At 32.1% G+C, this 25,928-nt stretch overlaps 2 protein-coding genes and 2 non-coding genes across 4 annotated transcripts; 1 reads left to right on the plus strand and 3 right to left on the minus strand.

Moving 5' to 3' along the window:
- Window positions 1-379: 379 nt before the first annotated feature.
- Trnak-uuu lies at window positions 380-452 on the minus strand. The gene has a single exon. It is a non-coding gene; the product is annotated as a tRNA-Lys (tRNA).
- An 894-nt stretch (window positions 453-1,346) lies between these two features.
- On the minus strand, window positions 1,347-12,377 carry LOC123667394 (pro-resilin-like). The gene is made up of 6 exons (XM_045601301.1): window positions 12,309-12,377; window positions 10,586-10,721; window positions 9,634-9,824; window positions 2,658-2,793; window positions 2,092-2,178; window positions 1,347-1,617 (listed from the first exon to the last, which is right to left on the minus strand). The coding sequence occupies exons 1-6, from the start codon at window positions 12,375-12,377 to the stop codon at window positions 1,520-1,522; spliced, it is 717 nt and encodes a 238-aa protein (XP_045457257.1). The 3' UTR covers window positions 1,347-1,519.
- On the plus strand, window positions 4,923-6,349 carry LOC123667541 (ommochrome-binding protein-like). Its single transcript, XM_045601423.1, has 2 exons — window positions 4,923-4,952; window positions 5,410-6,349. Exons 1-2 carry the CDS (start codon window positions 4,931-4,933, stop codon window positions 6,264-6,266), a joined length of 879 nt encoding a protein of 292 aa, XP_045457379.1. The 5' UTR covers window positions 4,923-4,930; the 3' UTR covers window positions 6,267-6,349.
- Window positions 12,378-12,592: 215 nt separating the features above from the next.
- Window positions 12,593-12,665, minus strand: Trnak-uuu. Its single transcript has one exon. It is a non-coding gene; the product is annotated as a tRNA-Lys (tRNA).
- Between the last annotated feature and the right edge of the window lie 13,263 nt (window positions 12,666-25,928).

The raw sequence follows: 25,928 nt of genomic DNA on the forward strand, positions 1-25,928 counted from the left end.
ACTCCTGTGATACATTATCGCAACTTTAAGTTGAGATTATAAAACGGCATGAAATCGTAAGCCATAAAATAAAATTAGTCTAACTATTGAGCATGACGTGATATTTTGCGTTAGTTTAATGTAAATATATAAGTATGTAAATAAAAATAAAAGAACAGCCCATTCGATTACTAAAAAAAAATGATTTTTCCGAAGCAGAATGGCTACAAATAAAAAAAAATACATACTCTTGTGGAAAATTCCATAGAAATTAAAGTTTGATGTAACATAAATATAGCAGTAAATTACTTTCCGTCTTTTTACAGACAAACATTTAAAAAAAAACTGTTTTAAAGCGTACCAGCTTCTAAATTAACTAAATTTCCGTTAAAAGAAGAGCCGCCCGAACAGGGACTTGAACCCTGGACCCTTGGATTAAAAGTCCAATGCTCTACCGACTGAGCTATCCGGGCTCATAGCTATTTATTTAAATTAATCTTTTAGTTAGTTTTACAGGTTTAATATTACTAATTTTATTGATGTTATTAAATAATATAATCTTATATATAAAATTCTCGTGTCACAATCATCATTACAGCCTATACAGTCCACTGCTGGACATAGGCCTCCACAAGTTTACGCTAAAAATAACGTGAACTCATGTGTTTTGGCCATGGTCACCACGCTGGGCAGGCGGGTTGGTGACCGCAGGGCTGGCTTTGTCGCACCGAAGACGCTGCTGCCCGTTTTCGGCCTGTGTATTTCAAAGCCAGCAGTTGGATGGTTATCCCGGTATCCACCGGTAGGCTTTTTAAGTTCCAAGGTGGTAGTGGAACTGTGTTATCCCTTAGTCGCCTCTTACGACAGCCACGGGAAGAGAGGGGGTGGCTATATTCTTTAGTACCGTAGCCACACAGTACGTGTCACAATGTTAGTTCCTATACTCCTCCGAAACGGCTGGACAGATTTTTATGATGATGAAATTTTGTGTGCATATTGGGTAGGTCCGAGAATAGGCCAACATCTAGTTTTCATATCCCTAAGTTACAAGGGGGAGGGATTAAGTGGTTAATAATATATATGGCAAAAAAACGTTTGCTGGGTCAGCTAGTAAGATATATAAATAAAAACGAAAATAATGTAAAAATGTATTCATTTACTAAAATATAATTACATTTACATAGTATAAAATTAATCTTAAAATTTACTAATAATACTCATTTAGGTACATCGGTACTTCGTTATTTAAAATGCCCTTAGATCAAAATACAAAACAATTTATTTTCAATCCACTGACACTTAAAACCGCAGTAAAAATCTTGAAATTTATTGTTCAAAACTGTCACTAGAAATGAAGAAAATTGTACAATTATTGTCCATTATCAAAAGTAGAGCAATTACAATGCTAGCTGTCAAACAGAATTATTTCTTATTCTGTGGCTTGAAACCGTTTCATAACTAAAATAACAAGCAAAGTCATGAAATGTTGATAGAAGTTTTTTTTTGTGATGGCGGCAGTTTTAAACATTTTGACCGTTGTTCAGTGATAGCCGGGTGGTCCGTAAACTGGTTTGTAGCCGACATTACTCTGAAAACCGGTTAACGATCCGGAAAAATCTGGCGCATTGTAGTTATAACCTGAAATTTAAAAAAAAAAAAAACATAATACTATATTTTATTCTTTATAAATACGATGAACTGACGTAACCTGACTTTAATTAACAGATACCGATTAATACAAAAAGTTTAAGCAACACAAAATCGAAATCTGAATTTGAGACGAAATATGATTAAAAACAAATAGATTAAGATAATATAAATATTATTTACCTCTACTATTACGATACTAAATTATATATTGTAGACTGTTGAGCTTACAATCTTTTCATACTATACTTTATATTTTTGATTAATTATGTAAATAATTTGTACAAATAGAACAAAAAAGAAGTAAGATATAAGTATATAAGTACTTGGAAACAGAAACCAATGCAAAACTCGTTAACAGCGTCAGTTTTAATACCAGATATTCTAGGAGCGGTGAGGAACAAAAATATAGTTTGTAATATAATTTCGTAAAATAATTATACCTTATTATTAATTATATATTACCTTGGTTGCTTGAATCAGGATATCTCGCCTGTCCCTCATACCTAACGTCTGCATGGAAACCGGTCCGCCAGTCAGCGTGGTATGTTACTGAAAACAATGAAATATTATAACTGTTAGAAATGTTGTTACCAGCTTACCACACTTGTTTTGTCTTGCGAACTTTTAAATGAGTGAAGTCAAAATCAAAATAAAAAAACAGCTTTATTCAAATAGGCTCCAAGAGCACTTTCGAATCGTCATTTTACAAATTAAAACTTTAAAAATCAATTATTATATTTGTAGAAGTAAAGCTACCACCGATTCGGAATGTAAATTCTGCAGAGAACTTCGAAACTTCGCAGTTAAACAATAATCGTTAAGTTTTTTGAAATTGTCCAATTTTCTGTGCAATCTTCTAAACTTTTCTTAAAGTAACCGAATATTTAACAAACATCATGAACGGAATCAGCACGATGTACATAAAACTTCTCGATTGCCGCTACTGCTCGCCGTGATGTCTGATGAAAGTTATTATATCGTTGTCTTCGACATATATGTATTATATTCTAATGTTAATACAATCTTACCAATCTGTGTCCGTCCGTCGGGCAATTGCACTCTGTATTCTCCGCGCACCACATTTCCATCTGACATCTCTCGTCTATCATAGTCGTTACCTGACTTCGCATCCTTAACCGAATACCCGAACTCGTAGGATTTTGGCTGAAAATATACCATTTTTAATTTTAGAAGAATAGCAAACAAGTGTAAGGCCCGCCTGAATGGATATCGTAGAAAACCTCCAAATCAAATGCATTACAAGCGCGTTGCGAGTCCAACCCCGACCCTGTCCACGAACTTAAGTTAAGCATCATGCCCCGGGCGCTACTCACAAAGGGTACCGAATGGTCCGCAAAACAAAAATTAGCTAGACGTATTATATGGTCTTCGAATGGGGGGAGGGTGCTTAAAAGGTATTGTACCCCGGGCGCAAGTTAAGCGCGCTATATCACTTCCCCAGTCGAGCTGCTCTAAATTTTGTGTAAGATATTTCCTGTTAAGCTCTACGTCAATTCATAGACTAATTACTAAAAACATACATTTAATTCGCAGCTATTTATAAATTATAAATACGTGATTATCTTGTCGACCATTTGTATTAAAATCTTATACTTATCTACGTAATTTGGCAATCACTTAAATATATATATTGTTCAATCAAGAGAATACTGTATGAAAATTATTTGTATAAATGAGAATATGATTTTAATATCTTATTGATAAACTCGCAGAGTATAGGTCACGGGCAGTATCGCACAGAGAGATCAAAGAGTCTCCTTATACCTTATTTCAATTTATAAAATTAAAGAAAATTCTTATTTCAGGCAACTAGCATTAGTAGCCAATTAGTGCAGAGCAAATAACCGACTCTATAAATCTATTATCAATTATTACCTAAATTTAAATTTTAATGTACACTCTTAAGTGATCTTTTGGGTCTGTCGATAAACGTTTGACGTACAGTGCCCTCATGTTTGTCTAACTCTGTCAAGAAGGTATCATTTTTATTCTCGAAATAAATATATTCAACTTAAACGGCATATGAATATTTTATTGGATATGTATATTCATTAACAAACGTTTTTAAAGTCAACAAAATTAAACATACGAAATCTTTTACTGTAGAAGCTTGTCGTCTTTGGAACTCATTGCCACTGTCTATAAAGAATGCTCAAACATTAGAGACATTTAAAAAACTCACAAAAGAAATGTATTTATCGTCATAATGTATGTCAAGCAATTTTATTTCAATGAGTACTTTATGCTATGATGTTTTGTCTGTCATTTAAAATTTATCAGGTTTTTTTTTTACTATTATTGATATATATGTATTTGTGTATGTATGTGTATGTGTATGTATATGTATGTGTATGTATATGTATGTGTATGTATGTATATATGTATATGTATATATCTGAATGTATGTATATGTAAGTAAGTATTATGTATATGTAAGTAAATGTATTTGGTGTACATGTACGTTTGTGATTATGTACATATGTATGTTACATAACATTTTTGCGCCCCATCCCACACTTCTTATTTAGTCCTCTGCCCAAAGGTTGCCTGGAAGAGATCGCTGTATTAGCGATAAGGCCGCCTGTTGCAGCTGATGCAAATTTTATTTTTATATTTTATTTGTTATGCTGTTAAAACCTTGTATTAGTGTGCGAAAGTGTAAATAAATAAATAAATAAATCTTGAACTCTGAATAAATAAAACCATTTATTTTCGCAAAATGTGTTTTTTACAGATGCCACTTACAGTTACAAATAGTCAAGTAATTACGCGTTATCAAAGATTACTCAAAGACATCATATCATCATAGTCATCATACCTAATTAGGTTTTAATGAGATCACAAAACAAGTATCAAATTTCGATTTAAATAAAAATCATCAAAATCGGTACACCTAGTAAAAAGTTATGAGGTATAATACTACTTAGGCCGACAAAAAATAGTTAAGTTAATATGTATTATGCGATATAACTCGAAAAGTACTTGTTAAATCTCGACTGAATATAAATGGGACCACATGACAAGCGCTATCTTTCGATGCATTGAAATCGGTCTACCTAGTAAAAAGTTCTGAAGTAACAAACATAAAAAACACTGTCGAATTAAGAACCTCTTTTTTTTGGAAGTCGGTTAAAAATAATAGTAATTCATTCAGGATATAAAAAATCCATAGAAAAATATAATAAACAATGACGGTAGCAGATATAGGAGCCTCTCTATGTATTTCTTTTTTAGTTTTTTTAGTGTTTGTCAGTCATATAAACTTAATTATTTCTTACAAATGAAGCAACTAGTGAACACGGGTATGGATTTTAATTAAGTTATAGAAATAATTTTTATATCTTAAGTTTTTGTTGGCAATAACACAATTTTTAAATCAGTGATTCAAAAATTGAGTTCTATTTTTCGTGTTTGATGACGATGAAAGGTAATTAATTATGTTGGTAACAAAGAAGCGCTCTCGAAGAAAGAAGAAGCGAAGCGATTATTATCGTTATCTATGCGTTTCGTTTGTGTTTTGAGTTTCCGGCCTCTAATACAAAATTTTTACCCTACTGGAGGCCGTTGAATTTGAAATGTTTATTTATTTTTCCCACTCAAACTCAATCTAAGCTTGAGCTAATATTTGAGAATTATCAAAAAATTACTCTTTCGGTATATGTATGTATAAATCGATGTCTCGGTTAATTGTATTTGTAAGGAAATTTACAATTTTCGAAACTTTATTCTTATTTAAATTGAAAATTGTTTTTTTTGCAGCCATAATGCAACTCTATCTCCTTCTAACAACAGCTGCAATTATACAAGCAGGTGTTATTAAGGAAGGCGAGGAGACAACGAAAAAGCCGTGTGAAGGTGTCATGATCAATGGCATATACCATGAAGTCGAAGAACTTAAAACCGACATAGACCGACCGTATATGCTAGCTGTAGATTACAGCACCAATACAGTGTACTTCAGCTACAGTCTAAACACAAACGACGATGTATTCAAAACGGCATCCGTCGATTTAAATACAAAAGCGTTCGCTGATCTAAATGGCATCAACAATGGCTTCGCTCAAGCAGTCGATCAAAATAACAACGAAGTTTACATCGGAGGAAGCGACGGTATATACAAATACAATAAAAAGTCTAACTCAGCTGAATTTTTCGGTGCCAAAGATTCAAATATATGGACACTTTTCGTCAAGGATAAAGTGTATTATTCTATTTTTCCTTCACAATTTTTATACGTCTTAGTAAACGGTGAATCAGTGAGATACAAAGATTTGGAAGATACTAAAGTTGATTTGTTTATTATTGACAAAAATGAAACTATTTTTTTTACCAACACTACGGGGTTGTACAGTCAACAAATGGGAACAAAGGATACTACGTTGTATAAGGAATTTGCCAACGAGGGTGTGAGAGGTCTAACAACGGACATTAACGGTAACCCGTACGCGTGCCTTGCTGATGGAATTTACAAAATAGATAAGTCTGATATTTCCTTAAAGAAAGTTGTGGAAATTGATGACGCGTTCGGGTTGGCATTCGATAAAGATTCTAATATCGTTTACTCGGATGCCACTAAATTGATTCGGCTCAAACCTAATAAGGATAAGACCTGTTAAGCTTAAGTATATAAAGACTTCTCTGTATAAATAATGTCATTGAACTAAAGTTCTCGTATGTATATACTAGCTGACCCCGCAAACGTTGTTTAGCCATATATGGTATTAACCCCCTTAATCCCCCCCTTATAACTTAGGGGTATGAAAAATAGATGTTGGTCGATTCTCCGACCTACCCGATATACACACAAAATTTCATAAAAATCGGACCAGCCGTTTCGGAGGATTATGTTAACTAACATTGTGACACGAGAATTCTATATATAAGATGTGTAGTTAATAAAATGTCTAATATATTATTGGCTTAAAACGTATCAATTTATAAATAAGGAAATGATACTTCTCGCAAAATATATATTTTTTGTTTGACAGTAAATTGTAATTAATGCGAAATAAAACTATCATTTTGATGTTGGATAAGTGTATTAAGTCCCTTAACTATGTGGTATAATGATTATGAGCTGTATAAAACGACCTCTACGCTTGTTTATAACAATTTTCTCAACGCATCCGTGATGACAAATACAAAATGACTAATTGACGAAAATTCCACAATCACGCACGACCCTATTATTATAGACATAAGAGCTACAATCAAATGAATTTCGTTTAAGCCGAACGCAAAAGTTTACTCTGTTTTAACCTCAATGAGATAAAAGATCAAAACATTTACCATTGAAGTCAGTTTTAGACATAAAGTGCCTTTATGTGCACGTTTTAAAACCAGGAATAATGTTATCGGCAACAGCTATCCTAGTTTTAGCGATAACAGTTTGTGTCGATACTAAGATAAGTATATACGTAACAGACACACCAATACAAAGGATCGGCACGAGATTATATAAACAAGAATTGTTGACGAATGAGTTCAAAGATGTAAAAGAACTTGCTTACGACTCAGCGACACGAAATTTATACTTCATGTACATGGATGACGCTATACAGAATTCAGGACGAGCGTTTATTAATGTTATAACTAAAAGAGCAATGAAAATCAATGGAATTAGGAATAATAAAGCTACAGCCGTCGACGCTGATGCAGGGGAAGTGTACTTCGGATCGGACGACGGTCTTTACAAATACGACCCAATAGCAAACGAAGCAGTCAACGTCGGCTTGTACAACATGAATATTTTCAAATTGGTGATAAGAAACAATGAAATGTACCTCATTGACGCGAACAATCACATGATCTATAAAATATTCGACCAGGGTCTGAAGGCGGTACGAGTTGGTGACATGAAGACGGTTATAGAATTTAATGTAGATTACAAAAGAAACATACATTTCGTTACAATGTGCGGTGTTTTCTGTGCAGTGGACGGTGTTGAGGTGGTCAAAAATAGAGATTTAAGCGTAGTTTATCAATTTGTAAGCGATGAAGAGAAAACGTTTGGTGTAACTGAGGATGGGTTGTATGAAATTGATTGTAGGAATGGAACAGCAAAGCAAGTGGCCTCTTTAGATTTCCTCCCTCGCAGTATCATATTTGGAGACTATGGAGATATATTTTACGCTATCGACGACAATATATACAGACTGAAACCGATAAATTCATATTTTATATACAAATTTCATAAAAATAAGCACTAACCAAAGTTTTTTTACAATATTTGCGTTTATGTACATAATTAATTTAATTCTATTTTTATTTAATTTTTATTACGTATCTGATCATTTGCTTAGGACTAATCTATTGTAAAAACGTTTTTCTTGTAAAATTGTATAAAAATTATAAATAATTATTTAAATTACAATTTGAGGTTTTCTTCGACAAATATAACTAAACGGTTAACGCAATCGTTTCTGTATTCTCTTTTGATGCTACTATTCCACTTCTTTTAAATGTGGTATACAGCCTACAAAAATCCTTAATGAAATAGGTATGAACAAGAAAATATATTTTCGAAATCTGATTTACAATGAGACTAGCCGTGCCCGCGACTTCGTTCGCATGGAATTTAACAAAAAAATTATATAAAATAAATTCCTAAAATAAAAGTAGTCTAAGTTACTCCTTACTATATCAACTAACTGCCAATGAAAGTCCCGTTAAAATCGTTCCAGACAGACAAAAATTGTAAAAAATGTTATTTTGGTATATGTGTCTTGTATACATCCATATATACGCATTTAGTAAAAAGCGGTTATTTTAATATTACAAACAGACACTCCAATTTTATTTATTTGTATAAATTAGCATAATTATCACAATTGTAGACTGTAATATGTATAACAACACATTAGTTTTGTAATATTAATAAAAGGAATTACGTCATTAAGAAGTATATACATATTTATATTATACTTTCCGACTACGCCAATATTCGGTAATACTTGTGTCAATATACGACTTAATTAGAAAAACTAATCGTAACAAGTAACGTTTTAATTAATTACAGCGCTATATTGTTAACCGACTTCATTAAAAGGACGGTCTCAATTAGGCTGTATTTTTTATGTGTGTCCCGATTTTAACCGACGATCGCCGATCCTACAGCTGGCGCTTGTCGTGTGGTCCCATTTAACTTTGATCGAAATCTGACGAGTGATTTTTGAGTTATCTCCGATAATGCGTGTTTAATTGATTCATTTTCAAGTACCTACATTTTATTACTTGTCTGTCTAAATTGAAGTCTGTTTTTTGCGAGCAACACAATTATATTGAACTAATGTAGGGCAAAGCAGAAAATATCCTGCTCCAAATCTGGAACAGCCGACTGCAGAAGTACTTAGACCCTACAATTAGCAGCAATTAGCAATATTGTAGGTTATTGCGGCTTTAAGGTGTCAGTTTATTTTAAGAAATGGGTCTCTTGACCAAAATAGTTTAAAAATTACTGATTTATACACTATAATAAGTATATTAAGTAATACAATTTTCCTAGGAATACTAATTATTAAATCTATAAGTTTCTTATTTGAATTTACTCAATGTAAGTAGGTATTCACCTGTATACATGGCCGGATTTAGGAGAAGGCAACCGGGGCTACAGCCATAAGGCCTCCACAAAAGAGGGGACCCCGCAACAGAGACTTCGGAAAAAAAATCAATTTCAAACTAATAAACACTTGTAAACAACATTTTCTTTCATTTTTTTTTTCGTGTTTCAACTTTTAAAAAAACTCCACTCCTTTATTGTCCCAAGGCCTTCAAACCTCTAAGTCTGGCCCTGCTTGTATACTTGAATGAATTTGAAATTATGTGAAAACAAACTATTATACTCAGGTCTCTGGTTCTTTTTGAAATGACACCTTAAAGCGACGCCAAATTGTACTGATATGTCACCAGTACAATATGGCGTCACCAATACAATATAGCAATGACAAATTAAATTACGCCTAACAATTTGAAAACTTTACATACCACTTCATTTTCGTTTGCGTGATGACCGTGTTGATGATCATAATTATGACCGTTATTCTGGTGATTGTCGTAATTATGACCATTGTTTTGGTGGTGATTATAATTATGACCACTGTTCTGGTGGTTGTTAAAATTATTACCACTTCCAGTAAAAGAATTCGGTGGTAGGTAGCTGCTGGGCAAATTTAAACCTGGAATTTAAAAAAAAATTATATTTGTATGTTTATAGAAACTTTTTTTATGATATTTTATTAAATAGTTAATATCTTAAATTATACTATTATTAATAAATACAAAGATAATATTGACAACGATGAATTTTCACAAAAGTTTATACACGAGGATTGAAAAACGCTGCTTGAAAGAGGCTTTATTTATTTTTCTTATAAAATGTTTAAAATACATACCGTATGTGTGGGCATATGTTTATGACTGTGATTTAATTTGTCATTATACAATCTTCCTTGAAAGTGACATTTATAAAAATTACTTATTAGTTAAACTACTTATTAAAACAATAGAACGATTCTTTTTTCTCGACTCTACCTCATTTCAGCCTGTAATATCCCACGGCTGAGCATAGGCATCTGTCTCCATACTATGGGTAACGACCGCTATTAGGTGTACACGATAACAACCGGGACCGACGGCTTACGTGCTATCCGAGACACGCTAGAAAGACCCACAAGGACTGCACAAACACCCAGACCACAGCAAACATCTATATGGAAAATACAAATGTTTGTCAAGTGCGGGGATCGAACCAGCAACCGCCAGCGCAACAGACATAAACCAGTGCTGTGACATTTGCGCCAACTCTACCTACCTACCCTTCAATCACTACCTAACCCATGCTCCATGACCTAACCTCTAATTAATTTTATGTTTACTTGGGCATTATAAAATATTATGAGATGACTTTATAATTATTTGAAATAAAAAGTGTACTTACTAGTTTTTGGAGGCAAGTAACTATTGGAAGGTGTAATATATGAGTTTGAGTGATAATTGTTCGGCTCATAGTGGTATCCTTGCACCGGTGGCTCACAGTAAACCAACGCAAACAGGCTCAAGGCGAAACTGAAAATCTAAAAGAAAATCAATCATTATTAGATTGTCTATGATTTAGCTTCATTAGCTGAAGACTTAGATATTTGTTACGATAATTGAGTTTGTTCTCGAACAGAAAAACCGATTTCAATCATCGATAAGTATTAAAATGAGATAACGAAGACATTTAATTTAATTTATGTTTGGGAAACAAACAGATATACATGAAATAGGAAATAATACGCATATTAGGGATAACACAATAATTGTCGTCAGATCTCGTTCAAATTTAAATGGGATCACGTGACAAGCGATTTGTGCAGTCTTTGTGCAGACTGAAGCATACATGACTAGCACTAGTTTTCGAATATCCATATAAAAATGTCATTATCAGTTTACAGAACAAAAGATATGAGCTAGCATATAATCAATCATTATTAATCACTAACAATTGACAAGTATCAATAACTTCATTGATTATGTTTTCGTCAAAGACGTTGTATTACACCTCATAACTTTTTACTAGGTCTACCAATTCTGATAGTTCTTTTTTTAAATCAAAGGTTGGTACTTGTCATATTGTCCTATTTAAATTTGGTCGAGATCTGATAAGCGCTTTTAGAGCTATCCCTAATAATAATAATAATAATAATAATATCATATAAGTTTATTTCAGACGAAGGACCAAGGTTCCACAAAGAAAAGCATACAAAATAGTTTACATAAAACAAAGAAAATACAACAAAATAAATCAATTTCAAACACAAACAAAGAATTATATAAATTGCATTACATTTAATTTACCTAGCATTCATCCACATCCATATAGTATACCTACATTCATTCATCATCACAAATTAGTTACACCATGAGCAAGATTTTATAATAATATAGAGAAAAGCTACAAACATATAATTAAACATTAAATTAAATAAATCGTATAATGTCAATAGTAAGTCAATCCTATTTTTTTAACAATGTAGGTACTCGACAATTCTTTCGTCTATCTAAGAGTACGTTGTATTATTTGTCGATGTAATTGAAGTCGCCTTTTTTTTTAGTTTGTGAGTAACTCACAATTATTTTAAGTCAGTTTCGATGTAATAACACTTAAAACCTTTCACATAAATTCCGCTCTGATCCAGCTATCAAGTTTATCTGATGACCCAACAACCTATGGTGATAATTATGGGAAAACGTCTTCCGTGAAATAATTGTGACGGACGGACAATAGTGTGGAGTAAGTGTACTAACACCGCTTACCAATCATTAGGTAATGTTGCAAGTGACCAATTATTACATTTTAGATATTATGATTAGAAGAGCCTAGGTGTAATAATGCTGGTTTTTAATACAGATTAAATAAAGATATATTTTTTTTAATTTTTAAATGAGTTCAAAAAAGGAACAGGTTCTCAGTTTGACTGCATTTTTATTTGTGTTAATCTCATAACTTTTTACTTTTTTTATAATAATATTGTAGTCGAAAGCGTTTGTCATTTCAATCCGTTTCAATTTGTTGGAGATCTGACGAGTATTTGGGATTTATCCCTAATAACGTGTATTTAATTGATTATTTTTTCGATTACTTAATATATTACTCTTCCGATGTAAACTGAAGTCACTTTTTTTACACGCTTTTTATCAGCTTGACGTGTGTCTGTATTTTTGTAACCGACTCCTTTGCTCTTCATTTTGATCGACTTCAAACGATCGAATTCCATTTAAACTTAGCCGAAGTCGTTAAGCCGAATAAAACGCTTGAAATATTACTTCAAAAATAAAATCTTAAAAAAGTTAACGTTTAATAAATACAAAGTTGAGGAAAGTGTTGAAGAAGTGGTGTTTTTTATTACCATTAAATGTTATTGTCATTGAGATTCTTTTATAAATGAAACAAAATTATCACCGCCCGAACAGGGACTTGAACCCTGGACCCTTGGATTAAAAGTCCAATGCTCTACCGACTGAGCTATCCGGGCTACACATATTGATGTATAAATATTCTACTATACGTATGTATTACATAATTCTTACTTTATTTAATCACTGTTTATTGATCATTTCAAATTTATTTTTTATTTATTGTTTATTGCGTACGTATGTGTATAATGTATATATATTTTTTTTACTTATTTATATTTATATACCACCTGCACATCTGAAAAGCAATATCCCTTTCATTATCAGGTTGTCTGGAAGAGATTGCTTTTTAGCAATAAGTTCGTAAATTTTGTTCTTTATTTAAATGTGCAATAAAGTATATTATTATTATTATTAATTTGATAAAAAATTTATAACTGTTTTTTCTGGATATAGCGTGGTGTTATTATAGCGTATTACCTTTTTAATAAACGGACTTAAAAAGCTTTTAGGTACATACATAGATTTAAAGTTCTTGCGGTTGGTACTACTGAACTAACTTCTTTAATATGAGCAGATATGCTCTACTTAATGAGACATAAACGACACTAATTCATTCTCTTCCTACACACATAGACACGGATGTACAAAAAAACATTATACTTATTTATTAGCCCGTTAGCGCAGTTTGTAGTGAACGTGTTTTCTGTTCCGCGGGTTGCGCGTTCGAATCTCGCCTGAGTCCGGGTGTAATATTTGTATTTATACATCTTTATATGTATCATTTCTATATATATTTATCAGAAAAAAAATTACATATAACAGTCGGCTGTTACATATAACATAAGCATTAAATTCTTTACCTTAGGAACTGACGACCGTGTGTGTTTGTTAAAAGATATTTATTTATTTATAATATAAAAATGAGTCGCTGAATGTGTTGCTAAGCGCAAAACTCGAGAACGGTTGGACCGATTTCGCTAATTATTTTTTTAAAATATTCCTTGAAGTAGGAGGATGGTTCTTACGGAGAGAAAAATTCTAAAAAATTTTTTTTAAATTTCCTGAAAAAGTCTAAAAACAACACTTTTCTATACTCCCATACAAAAGATTTGTGATAATACTTAAAAGTCAATTTGAACTTTAATACCATACGATAAAGTTTGTGTTAGGCGATACGAAGTTCGCCGGGTCAGCTAGTTTATTATAAAACCGAATCATCAATAACTTTCATCAAAAAATAACTATTATGTTAACACACACAAATTCACACACACATACACATACAAGTTTTCATACTTCTGTATAACTTCTTAAGAAACTTTTAGACCAAAAAAAACGAGCATAAAACTTATAACAATCCATTGTTCCAGTTGTATTGTGTTCCGTTAGTAGCCTTTTGGTTACTTACTGTTTTAACAATTATAACAAGAGGTACTTTGTACCGCGGTTTTACCTCCAATAAAGTTTCATCCGTCCCTACTCTAAGTCAAAACTTTTTTCGAACTTTTTTATCATTTTATCAACTAATTTTTTTTTAAACAATTTAACTCAATTCGCTTAAAACGTTTTTAGAATTTTGATTATGGTTAAGGTTCAACGTGTAACATATGAATCAGAAGGATTGGAGCTTAATTCACCACGCTGCTCCACTGCATGGTGACGGATAAATTCCCTACCATGAGTAACGATCGCTATCAGGTGTATATGATAACAACCGTGACCGACAGTTTAACGTGCTCTCCGAGGCACGGTCGGGAGACACACAAGGACAGAAATACAAACCGGAAAAAATATTTGTTCAAATACAATTAACCATAACCGCCGGTATTTTATTTAAACGCGTAAATGAAACTCGCACCACTACACCAGAGCTTAGGGGTATCCATTAATTACGTGAGCTATTTTTCGATCAGTTTAGACCCCTCCCCCCCTTAGGTGAGATTTAGTGAGATTTTCCTGGACCCCCCCCCCCCTCCCTTTATGTGAAATTGACGCTGAATATCATAGAGATTGGCGGATAATAATAAACTGTTCAAATATACTATAGTTAATTAATTTAAATTAAATAAAATTCAAAGCAAAAACTAAATGATTTTAATAGGATTTATTTTAGCGGGCAAAATGAACACTCAAAATATATATTTTTTAATATCTGTAATATTTTTTATTTTTTGAAGTTACGGTGAGATTTTCGACTATCCCCCCTCGGTTTAAATGAGATTTGGTGAGATTTTATTGGACCCCTTCCCCCGCCATTCTGAGCTTACGTAATTAACGGATGTCCCCTTAGAACTTATTTTGATTAAAAAAATGTTTTTTAAAGAATCTGTCAAATTCTTAGGTTTAATCCTTGAAAACGAATCCTAAAATTTTACCCTTTCTCTTTTTGAAATGTGAAGTGACCTTTCATAATTTATTATATTGTGTATACATTGTATTAATCCTCTGTGCCTAACTATGTAAACGTAACACCGTGTAATGACAATGTAATTCTCAAGAGACTTTCTTATTCAAATACAATAACAAAGAAACAATTACATTGTATTACCAAAAATCTGTTTTGTTTCGTTTGTATTTCATTAAAAGCATTAACAGCTTCTGTATTATATTTATATAATTGTGTTTATTATTACAACTTGACTCGATGCTCGCAAAGGCTTACAGCAGGAATTTCCTGCTTAAAATATGGAGTAGCCCGACTGGGGTAGTATCTCGACCTTACTGAAGATCACAGCTAAATAATACTGTTTTCAAGCAGTATTGTGTTCCTGTTGCTGAGTAAGGTGACCAGAGCTCCTGTGGGGGGGGGGGGTTGGGGATTGAGTTGGCAACGCGCTTGCGATGGTTCTGGTGTTGCAGGCGTCTATAGGCTGCGGTAATCTCTTACCATCAGGTGAGCCGTATGCTTGTTTGCCGACCTAGTGATATATAAAAAAAAAGGAAAAAAATCTGACTTCATTAACATCGACAAGTAATAATACAACGTAAGTATTTTTTATATTTATCACAAAACAACCATCATCTTTTGATTAAACCAAAACCATCAAAATCGTTACACTCAGTGAAATATTATGCGGTATAATACAACATAATTCGACGAAAAAATAATCAAGTAAATAGGAATTATTAGATATAGCTCGAAAAGTACTTGTTAAACCTCAATCAAATTTAAATGAGACCACAACACCCCCTTTCGATTTAAAAAAAAAATCATCACGTCCACCCAGTCATGAGTTCTGAGGCGTCATACATTTAAAAAAAAACACAATCGAACTGAGCACCTCCTTCTTTTTCGAAAGTCCGTTAAAAAAACGAAAAAAAAAAAACAATATGGCGGTACGAACTTTGCCGAGTCCTCTGGTATCGAGCAAAAATGAATGCATTTAATGCTGACCGACTCACAACAGTTTCTAATTATAACTCTTATTGACAAACCGTGTGACACTAATTAACATATAATGCCGTTATTCAAAACAGCAGAGAATTCGCCGCAACATCTGATCCATTGTTTAGTATTCAAAGTAACGCGAACTCAGGACTGGTCTTACATAAATATGGACCGCTGATAAATGAAACATGCTGTAATCGTCATATAATCATATGCAAGTGAAAAAATGCCTTGATTGCGTTCTATGGTACCAACTAGGGTGGCAAACAATGTCCCGCTGTGCCCTACCTCAGTTAAGTTACTTAGGGTCGGACACGCGCTTGCGATGCTCCTGGTATTGCAAGCGTCTATAGGCTACGGTAATCCTTACCATAAAGTGAGCCGTAGGCTTGTTTGCCACTACACAGATATAAAAAACCGTTAAAATTCCAAACTTATGCCTAGGACAATAATATATAATGCATAAATATGTCATCATTACAGCCTATACAGTCCACCGCTGGACATAGGCCTCCACAAGTTTACGCCAAAAATAACGTGAACTCATGTGTTTTGCCCATAGTCACCACGCTGGGCAGGCGGGTTGGTGACCGCAGTACTGGCTTTGTCGCACCGAAGACGCTAAATAATATGTACCTCCTGCAAAAAATGTGCATTATAAAGAGTAACCAGTGATGAAAAATTATAACAAGGATTTAATTTTCAAATGCTAAAGTTTTTAAGAATTTTCTTTTAATCTATGGTAAGGAACAACACAGGTGAGTAAGAATCGAAAGAATTTTTCGTGTTTTTAAAGCCGTTGCTTTACTAGACGGTTACTGGTTTAAACTCGACCTAGTACTGCCGTCTTCTCAAACACTTGAATCATTTATCATTACGGAAAAACCTGTTTAGGTAAATAAATTCGTATATTCAATATTACTATACCCTATTTGTGCTGTAAACCACACGAGAATGGTAAAAAGTTTTGCTGTAAACCACACAAAAATAGTAAAAAAGATTAACCTTCTTCTTTACAGAAAATGCCAAGAAATTAACAAACTCTTACAGTGAATAATTTAAAAAAAAAAAAAATAAAAAATTAAGCGCAAAAAATGAACCACTATGTTTGGTAGTAAGCGTAAAACTAGAAATGACTGCACCTATTCGTAAAATTTAATTTCTTTTTATGCAAAATCTTTTCTTTAAATTACTATGTAGGTAGTCCATATGAAATTAAAAATTATATAAATTACGCAGTAAATTGAAAAATTTCAGGCAAGGTCAACTATTTCAAATTAGCTTGTTTGACAGTTTGCAAGACATGACAAGAGGCCAGCTAGATAAAATTAAAAATAAAATTTTAGTAACGCTTCACACTCAACGGCCCCAAGTAGGATTTTCTCCTGTTTCGGGGGTCCGGAAACACACAATACACAGACCACGACAAACATCTAAATGGACAATACAAATATTTGTAGTGAGCGGGGATCGAACACTCGACAGGCAGCGTAACAGTTAGTGCTGTTTCATACTATTTACAAATAGCAACAAAAATTAACGAAAAAAATGTCATAAGCTTATTTTATTTATTTATTTAATACACACACATCAATTTATCACACAGATAAAATCAAAGAACATAATGATTATATGTTCTAGGACACATTTATGTACCACTTGATGGTTTGTGTAATAAAATCATAAGTACATACAAGCTGTAATTTTCCTGAATCCATGTAAATTATTCTCAATCGCAGTAAGAGGTTACTGTAATTGAGATCAATATAAAAGATGACATAATTTCTAACTACGTAGAACGTAGAACTACTAAAAATTTTTTAACCAATTTAAAAAAGGTAAAATTAGCTTTGCCACCTTAGAACAAGAAAATACGCGTTATTAAAGATTACTCAAAAAGTAGTCATCATATCTGGATTAAATTTAAATGGGACCACAATATACTCGATTGAAACAAGAATTATGGAAATCGGTACACCTAGTAAAGAGGTATGCGGTATAATACAACATAGGTCAACGAATAATCGCCAAAGTAAATACGGATTATTAGATACTAGCGACCCGCCCCGGCTTCACACGGTTGCAAAAACTATCATTGTTCCTCTACTATATTATGGATGTATTATACTTTAAACCCTTTTGCACAATCCCGCACTTTGTTACTAATAATCTCCTTTTACCTGAAGTTGTCTGGAAGAGATTGCTTAAAGCAACAAGACCGCCTTTGCATACTATCATTGTAACTATATTTTGTTTATATATTTCTGTACACCTTTTTTTTTTCTTTTTTTTACTACGTAAAAGTGTTTGATTATATGTATGCAAGGAAGTGATAAATAAAATAAAAATAAACCTTCCTCTGGAATCACTCTATTTAATAAAGAAAACATCAAAATCCGTTACGTAGTTTTAAAGATCTAGGCATACAGACAGCGGGAAGCAACTTTGTTTTATACTATGTAATGATATCTAAATTAAATATTAGTCAGATCTCGATTAAATTTAAATGGGACCACATGCTACGCATCATCTCTATCGTTCTCTGACATTAATGCTGATTTTATTTTGTATATTTATATTGAATTTAATTTCGAATATTTATTACTGTATACTAAATGGACAATTTTTAATTTGACTTGTTTCGATTTTGACGATATTCTTAGTAATTTAGGAACACCTGTAAAAAAGTAGGCAATTATCTAGATACCGATGTTAACTTTATTAATTTTGTATTTGTTGTTGTACTACTTGTTGGTGTTGACTTATGAATAAATAAATAAAATCACCTTTCGGAATCGGTCCACCCAGTCAAACGTTCTGAGGTAGCATATATAAAAAAGAAAAAAATACAATCATTGAAAACCTCCTCCTTTTTGGAAGTCACTGAAAATTGTTGTCTTTCATAACAACATAACGACAATGTTGTAATGTATAACGTGAGTTTAATTGTAGTATAACGAGTCTAGTATCCGTTTTAAATTACAATAATAAAATTGGTATTTTTTATTTATGTACCGTGACCGCATGCGTAAGTAATTGATGGTTTGACGCAGGTTACAGTAACTTGCTGTGGCATAACAGTCGCGATTTGATCCCCGCTTGTGACAAATTTAGTTAGGTTGTTCAAATGTTTGTCATGAAAAATAAAAAATAATATAAAAATAATAAAAATAATGTCTATAAAAAAGCAATGTCCGTCAGTGGACTCACGTCAATTTTTAGAGATTCTAAGGCTAGTTCTTAAGATGTCTAAAGTTGCAGTGAAGTACCGATGCATGTTTTAATTTTTTTTTTTTTTAAATATGGAATAACAAAACCACGAGCATTATAAGGCTATGGATATATCACTTACATAAAAAAAAATGTTTGTCATGTGTTAGCAGTATAATCTGGTGTCAATCCTTCTCTTGAGGCTATCGTAAGTCATGGCTAGTTCAATAAAAAGAAGTCATCCCCTCTCTCATTTGAATCGCAAAATCAAGTCTAATTAAATTTAAATATGTTTTCGATTCGGACTATGAACAGTTTTTGATCTGTAAGTAATTTACTTAAGATGTGTTATATCAAACATTAACTTAATTTTAACGTCAAGTTAATATTTTTTTATTATCTTTGGTGTTATATCTATCCTGTGTGGTTACGGCAGTACAGAACATAGCCATCCCCTCTCTTCCTGTGCGTGTCGTAAGAGGCGCTAAGGGATAACACAGCTCCACTACCACCTTGGAACTTAAAACGCCGACCGATGGCGGCATCCAATTGCTGGCTTTGAAATGCACAAGCCGAAGATGGGTAGCAACGTCAGCCATTAAAACTTCTTTAAGCACGCTTGACTTTAGGAGTAAGCTATTGAATGCGTGACGAGAGCGTTACGAAAAGTATGATCGGGCGAGGCGAACGGAAGTGAAGTGAAGAGAGAAAGAGAGACGTTAATTTTTGTACATTACTGTAGGAGCTAAATAAGTTTTACTTCAGTCGTGTGGTCTAAAGCACACTCGTTTTTAAACGGTTTTATTTAGCTCACCCCGTTTGTTTTATTTTTTATTTATTATTTATTCTTGGGTCAAATTTAGTAATTCAAATTTCACCCTCTTAACGACGACGACGTTTAACGACGAATTAAACGATTCTTCTATCGCACATTAAGTCGATAATTTGTAGACAATTGACGTGCCCCACGGTTTTATTTTAGTCTAGTCTATGCATATGTTTATAATTCCCACGACTGTATCTATTTTATTATTTTTTGGTTTTTAGTACATTTATCTTAAACATTGCAATGTATGTTTAACATAAAACCGTTTAACTTAAAAAGTTTTTTTACCTATTTTTTTATTAATTCGAACTAGCAGTTCCTAAGATTAGCGAGTTTAAACAAACAAACTCTTCAGCTTTATAATATTAGTTTAGATTTCAATATTAATTAAATGTCAAGTAAGTGATCCCATAGTTTCGATTGTGAATGTATATTGTTACACATTTCATTAGCATTCTTTACTATAATTTTCGTACTATAAAATGTACCGTAACAAACAAGAAATTAACTAATCATTTCAACACACAAAGGCACTTAAATATTTTATATATATATATATACGGCTTATTACCTTGAAATGGATCATGATGCTTGTGTCGAAATTCTGTAACAAAGAAATGGATACAATGAATCAGTATAACATATAATTAATGCTTTATTAACTGTTACAAAATACATATATTTATTATATATAGTTTAGAGAATATTGGTGTAAACATATGCGGGTTATTTCGTAATCAACATGCGTTACAATAGTAATTGTATACTAACTCTTTTTTGCGACTTCCTAAATATGGAATAAATAAAATAAATATTTGAAATTATTAAATTAATACATATTTTGAGTACGACTAGAATGGTAATTTTTTTTTTAATTTCACTAGGTCGGCAAACAAGCGTACGGCTCACCTGATGGTAAGCGATTACCGTAGCTTATAGACACCTGCAACACCAGAAGCATCCCAAGCGCGTTGCCGACCCAATCCTCAATCCCCCCAGGAGCTCTGGTCACCTTACTCACCAACAGGAACACAATACTGCTTGAAAACAGTATTATTTTGCTGTGATCTTCTGTAAGGTCGAGGTACTACCCCAGTCGGGCTGCTCCATATTTTGAGCAGGAAATTCCTGCTGTGCCCTACCTCAAAATGCTTGAATAGTATTGCTAATACAAGCAAATACTAATGCTCCTCGCATTTAAAGCGCAGTGCCGACACAATTCTCGACTCTCAGGGCTCTGGTCACCTTACCCACCACAGGAACGCATTATTTATAGAGTGAGGTATCATCGGTAGTGTTCTACTGTATGGTCGAGGTACTTTCCTAGTGGAACAGCTCCGAAATATTGAGCAAGATATGTCCTTTAATGAAACAACTTTTTTCGGATTTAATCGCGGTTTATTATTAACTTTTGGAGTACAGTCAGTCCTCCCGTGACCATGGTTGCTGTAAAGTATCCGAAACGACGGGAATCAAAAGTTAATAAATAATAAGCCGTGATAAAATCCGAAAAAAGTTGTTTTATTAAATGAGTAAACTTCGCGTAAACATTAGAAAACAATAAGATATGTTCTGCTATGCTCTACCTCAACGGACATTCAGATGGGAGGTATATTAAATCGAATCTCCAAAGTAAAATAACATAATGCTTTAACGAACATAGACGGACAAAAATTATATAAATAATGGCTTGTCTTCCTTTGCTCTTGTGAAAACCCCTATTATTCGTATTTAGTAATTAATATCTCTCATGTACAGACATCGGTTGAATTTTTTTTATGTATCTGTTTGATCTGTATAGATTAAAAATTACAGAACTCGTCTCTGTGATTGTTCTTGTTTCAATTTCAAATTTATTTAAAGATAAAAACGAACGAAACTGTCTGAGCTTTCTAGTTAAATAAGAAGAGTGATTTTTTTCTAAGTTTATTTGACTAACCCGTTGGCGCAGTTTTTAGTGGCCCTGCTCTCTGTTCCGCGGGTTGTAGGTTCGATTCCCGCCCGAGTCTGGGTGTAATATTTGTGTTTATATATTTATATATGTATTATTTCTATGTATATTAAAAATATATAGTTATAACAGTCGGCTGTTACCTGTAACACAAGCATTAATTTGCTTAGCATAGGAACAGATGACCGTGTGTGTGCGTGTGTGTGTGTGTGTGTGTTATAAGATATTTATTTTTATTTATTTCCTACATAGGTAATATTAGAACTGAAAAAGTTTTCATGTATGATACAATCACAAAAGAACAATTAAACGGTTCTAGATGAAAATTGGCACCCATGTGGGTATTATATACATATGTCTGAAATAGGTAGTGCAAGACTACTTTTTGTCCCAGAAAAATATAACATTTCTGTGGGCTTTTTTATAGAGCAAGCGAACATTTTTTTTCCGTGGTAGTTTAAGAGTCAGAGAATTATACCGGTTACTTTTGTTACAAAAATTTATGTCTCCTGCACTTCAAAATCTCTATGCAAATGCAATCGCTAACGAAACTAAGTGATCAAAAATCTATTAAAAGAACAAGCGAATCAACGTGACTGGACAAGACAACTAAAAACTAGATTATTCTTCTTGTAAATACTGACTTCATTTTATCAACTCGGTTAAATCCAGGTCACCTATAAGGATCTAGACTACCGGCTCTAAGTTTTTCCCATTAGCACTGACCTAACTGCATTTATACCATTGTTAAAAGGAACACGTACACGTTGCGTCATAGAGCGGTAACCCTATGCTGCCGCTATTTCGATGCGGTTCAATTCAAATTATATTACGGATAGTGAGAGAAAAATTGCATTGAGTTGAGAAATGTTAAGCCATTATTGCTAAAATACGACTTTTAAGCCAGTTTCGAACGGAGAATTTTTAATACATGGGAATTATAATAATGATCAGTATGATAAAATGAAATATTCGAACTAGTGTCTGATTTTTGGAACTATAATAATACAAAACATGTTTTAATACATACGTTTAATACATTACACAAATCCATTTAATGATAAGCGATAAAAGTTGAAAAAAAAACTATAGGCTGAAAACTTCTTTGTAAAAACGTATAAGTTTACTAAAAAAAAATATGTAGCGGTAACAGTCCTATTCGCTGTATTAGCTTAGTAACAAAAGGCTGGGTCTATGTTTGTTATATATAGCAAACTAGGCAGATGACTGGCAAAAGCCTATATGAATGGTTTTAGATCTCTTTCAAAATTATTAATATATAAGCATATTATAATTCTTATTATATACGAGCTGTCCCCACAACTTTGTCCAAGTGGAAAAGTGACGATGATGATTTTTTAGATATATTTTTGGTTTATTTTTGACTATAAACACCGTCCTTTGGTTACATGTTCAACGTAATTTTTTAAATTTGCATAACTTTTTTATTTATGAACCGATTTACATGAAACAAACACTAAATGTTATGTGAAGCTTACCACAATATATTTCTGAAAATAACATATAAATTGAATAAGCCGTTTCTAAGATTAGCGTATACAAACGCAGAAACAAAGATACAAACAGACAAAAATTCTAACAATCATTGTTTTGGGTCATTGATCTATAAAAAACCCTATAGATCAATGTTTTGGCTGCTATTTGTATTGATAAAGGTCTCAGTAATATTTTTTCTCCATTACATTTTTATTATGTTTTGATAACCTATTGCAAAAAAATATTTTATATAGTACAAATGGCATGGCAACTATGAGCCCGTGAATGTTGTTAATATTATAAAAAAAAATTGTAAAGTCTAAAGTCCACCTGAAAGAGTTCTGTGAGTGAATGAATGAAGGAACGAACGAATAATTACATAGCATTTAATATATGTCAGAGGGGTCAGATTTCCCATGGTAATGTAATATCGATTTCGAGCCGTGGGATCTCAGTTATCGTGATTAAGCCTGTAATTACATCGGCTCACTCATCTTTCATCATTTATAAATGGACTACATTAACTGAATGTATGTAATTTTTTGTATTAAAACGAAATTAATAGGTATTGCTTATTGGGGGCAGAATTATATTAATTATTATGGTGTGCGGATTTAGTGACGCTGTACTTTATGCATAACACATAAAAATAAATAAAAATTTAATATTTGTTTTTTTTTTTTTTTTAATAATAACTAGTAACTTTAAAAGTTGCGGCTAAAGTCTTATATACATAAGGGAAATCGCTTTTATGGTAAAAGTAAGTTAGGTACGATTATTTTTTAATTTACTATTGAAAATTTGATGATGAATTTGATTGATGTTGTTGTGTTTGTTATATACTACAAGGTTTTATTATCAATACAGATGAATAAAATTGCAATGTCTATTGGTAATTAGGTATATATAAAAATTATGTTACATTGGCTATTTGTATACGTTTGGACTCACTGTACTTATTCTACGTCTTGTTGTTAGTCTATGATGCTTAGTGTGATGGGTCATGTATCTTTTATGTTACTATCCTTTATGTGGCTATCCTATTAACTTAATTTTGTTTTGTTTTTCAAGTCATTTTAATATCGGCTCTTAATACTGCCCTTTGTAACAGTACTAAGATGTATAGATAGGAAAACCTATTACTGGCCTTATTATTGTTAATATTATGTTAAATGTCATATATATATACGTATTGTAACGCTGTTGGTTTTCGAATAAAATAAAATAAAATAAAACAATATATACACATACACATAAGGCTTAAAAAATTATTTCTTATTCGACATCTCCTTTTATTAATACAGATTTTCATTAAAACACTTTTATTTAATTTCACTTATTTTTATATTTTAACGTGAACTTTTTATAAACCAAAATAAAATAATATATATATATATATATATATATATATATATATATATATATATATATATATATATATATATATATATATATATATATATATATATATATATATATGATAATGTTTCTAATTCATATTTTTTTAAAAGCAGTAAGGTTTGGCAATTATGAATGAAAAATAATGTGGGAGTGTCCACCATAAGCCCTGTATTTATGGAGAAGTTACCTATAAAGAATTAATCATTTAACATTGAGAGACCTATGGTTTTCTCTCTACACCGCTACTGCACCTCAACATGTCTAGTAGAGAACTACGTAACGTAAATTTATGTTATTTTTAATGATAAATTTGATCAAAGTAGGTTTTATGGTAGTGGTAGTAAAAGTCAGATCTCGTTCAAATTCTTTAAATAAATGGGACCACACGACACGATGATCTTACGATTAAAAAGAAGAATCATCAAAATCGGTACACTCAGTAAAAAGTTTCGAGGTACCTATTTTTTTTAATCTGATAAATACGAAACGCATTTGAATTCACGGCTAACAACTAGTGTATGCATAATTTCTGTCCATACTTTGTTACTACAAGGAAATACTACGTTAACAAGCATACGTTTCTTCCCACGGAGAAAGTGAGATAAGATCTTTAATTATTAAACGTAAACAACTAGAAAATTTGAATTTTTGTTTTGTCAGTATAAAAATTTGTTATCTGTGGATATATGTATACTTATTTTTAAAAAATTAAAATAATCATGCCATAAATATTGCTGATTTCAATTCGTTAAACTATTCCTAAAGTACAAATTGCAAAGGAGCAAAATTAAAATGAAATTTTTATACATTTATTCGAAATTGATAGGCACGAGCTTATTTCCATACAGCTTAATTATGCATATATTATTATATTTTTAAGTAATATTCTTTATTTATTTAGCAGTTTTTATATCATCAAAATCATATTGTCAAATCATATTATCAATCATATTATCAAAAAATTAAGTTTCATATTTAATTACTGTATCAAAAGAAAGCGTGTAGGAACTTAACTTCATAGTTAATTCAAAAAATAAAAAATAAATTATCATAATTAAATAAACAGAACAGCTAATTATGAAAAATAAAATAAAAAATCCAACTAA

Source organism: Melitaea cinxia, chromosome 28 (genome assembly GCF_905220565.1).
Source record: "Melitaea cinxia chromosome 28, ilMelCinx1.1, whole genome shotgun sequence".
Lineage (NCBI taxonomy): Eukaryota > Metazoa > Arthropoda > Insecta > Lepidoptera > Nymphalidae > Melitaea > Melitaea cinxia.

Excerpts from the sequence above, each read along its gene's own strand:
- LOC123667541 (XM_045601423.1), top strand. The coding sequence starts at position 4,931 with ATGAAGCAACTAGTGAACACGG. Across the intron at positions 4,953-5,409 it reads GAAGCAACTAGTGAACACGG|CCATAATGCAACTCTATCTC; the intron begins GTATGGATTTTA and ends TTTTTTTTGCAG.
- LOC123667394 (XM_045601301.1), bottom strand. The coding sequence starts at position 12,377 with ATGAAGAGCAAAGGAGTCGGTTACAAAAATACAGACACACGTCAAGCT. Across the intron at positions 9,825-10,585 it reads TTACTTGCCTCCAAAAACTA|GTTTAAATTTGCCCAGCAGC; the intron begins GTAAGTACACTT and ends TTTAAATTCCAG. Across the intron at positions 1,618-2,091 it reads TCCTGATTCAAGCAACCAAG|GTTATAACTACAATGCGCCA; the intron begins GTAATATATAAT and ends TTTAAATTTCAG.